Genomic DNA, 1,848 nt, shown 5'->3' with positions numbered 1-1,848 from the left:
AAAGCGATGAAGGAATCCTTCTGGGATACTCCCCTCAAAGCAAAGCCCATAATGTCCACAACAAAATGGCACACTGTGTGTAAGGAAGTGTTCATATGCTATTCAACGAGACATCTTTCTCTAAAAAGGAGGAAACAGTGATGATTAAGATAATGAACCACTTTTGGTCCCTGGGAAATATCTGGAGTTTCAAATGGGAAGGTTGATTTGATGAGTAAGATGAAGGAGATAGGTGAGAGATAATGCAACATCCTCTTCTATTTCTCAAGAGGAACCTGGTACTTCCATTACTACCCCTAACCTTCTCAGCATTTCTATCCCAAATAAACCCAAAAATATCAAGAAAATCTTGTAGGATGCAGACTAGATTACTGAAATGCAAGAGGAACTGCATCAACTTGAAAGAAACAAGGTATGGCACCTGGTACCTAGACCCTCAGACAGAACCATCACAGGGACCAGGTAGGTATTTAGGAATGAGCTGCATGAACATGGAAATGCTACAAGGAACAAAGCAAGGCTTGCTGTCCAAGGATTCAATCAAGAGGAAGAGATCAATTATGATGAGACTTTTTGCCTAGTAGCTCGCATGGAAGCTATTAGGATCCACATTTCCTTTACTTCACAAGATGAGAGATTGACAATACATTGTCGTTGAAGAAACGGGGAAGGAACCTGCTCATTGATCAGATTTATGTGGATGACATCATATTTGGAGCTACAGCTAAATCATTATGTGAAAAATTTGCTAACCTCATGGGAAGTAAGTTTGAAAAGAGTGCGATGGTGGAACTGAATGTCTTCCTGGGTCTTCAAGAGAAGCAGTCCATAAAGGGAACGTATATCAGTCAGAAATGCATCAAAGAACTCTTGAAAAGGTTTGACATAGGAGCATGGGAATCATTGGATCTCTACTCTACCTTACTTCCAGCAAGCTAGACATTGTATTCAGTGTGGTATTACGTGCAAGGTTCCAATCAAATCCTGAGGAATCTCATATGAAGGCTGCTAAGAAAATTCTGAGATATTTGGGCATACAAAACCTAGCTTTGTACTATCCTTCAGGGGACAGTTTCAACCTTATTAGTTATGTTAACGCTAATTATGCAGGTTATCTGGAGGATAGGAAAAGCACATCTGGAATGGCTCATTCCCTTCGATCATGCTTTATCTTATGGGGTATAAGGAAACAAAACTCTGTATCTTTCTCAACAGTTGAAGTAGAATATGTTGCAGCTGCCAAGTGATGTGCTCATTCACTGTGGATCAAGCGACTATGTGGAAAAGGGTCTTACTTGTATAAGTTTTTGTTGCAGGAAGATCAGATTGCAAATATCTTCACAAAGTTCTGAGCAGGGAACACTTTGAGAAACAAGATGGCATGGGGATTACCTGAACCTAATCGAGAACCTGTTTCTGCTGACATGGCTATGATGGTCACACTAAGGTAAAATTGGCCAAAGTATTTTCTGACTAGGCCTAACTCACATCTATACCATTGCAGGTAAACACGCATGATGATCATAGAAGCTAAAGGTACAGTGTTGAACTTCGGAGGAGAGCTGCAAAAACCCTTTTACAAAAACAGGTCAGGAACCTGGTTCCTGCACCACAGGTTAGTAGTAATGTGTTTTTTGCATGCATGTTCAAAGAAAAAGGATAGCAAAATTAATTCAACTACCACATCATCCGATTTTTTAGACCAGCAGTTCTAAACCATTGTCTCCCTTTGCATCACTTTAATTTTTCCTTCAGAACTCTCTACCACTTCTCTCACCATAGCCAACAAATAATCACCTTTTTCTCTTGCCATCAACATCACTCCCACATCTCCTCCTCCCTTAACAC

At 40.3% G+C, this 1,848-nt stretch overlaps 1 protein-coding gene across 1 annotated transcript; it reads left to right on the top strand.

Annotated features, from left to right (window-relative positions):
- The first annotated feature begins 893 nt into the window (after positions 1 to 893).
- LOC107825082 (secreted RxLR effector protein 161-like) lies at positions 894 to 1,247 on the top strand. The gene has a single exon (XM_016651917.2). It carries the CDS (start codon positions 894 to 896, stop codon positions 1,245 to 1,247), a length of 354 nt encoding a protein of 117 aa, XP_016507403.2.
- Positions 1,248 to 1,848: the final 601 nt, after the last annotated feature.

This window comes from Nicotiana tabacum, chromosome 3 (genome assembly GCF_000715075.1).
Source record: "Nicotiana tabacum cultivar K326 chromosome 3, ASM71507v2, whole genome shotgun sequence".
NCBI lineage: Eukaryota > Viridiplantae > Streptophyta > Magnoliopsida > Solanales > Solanaceae > Nicotiana > Nicotiana tabacum.
Note: the sequence above shows the minus strand (reverse complement) of the source record. Positions and strands in the feature narration are given on the sequence as shown.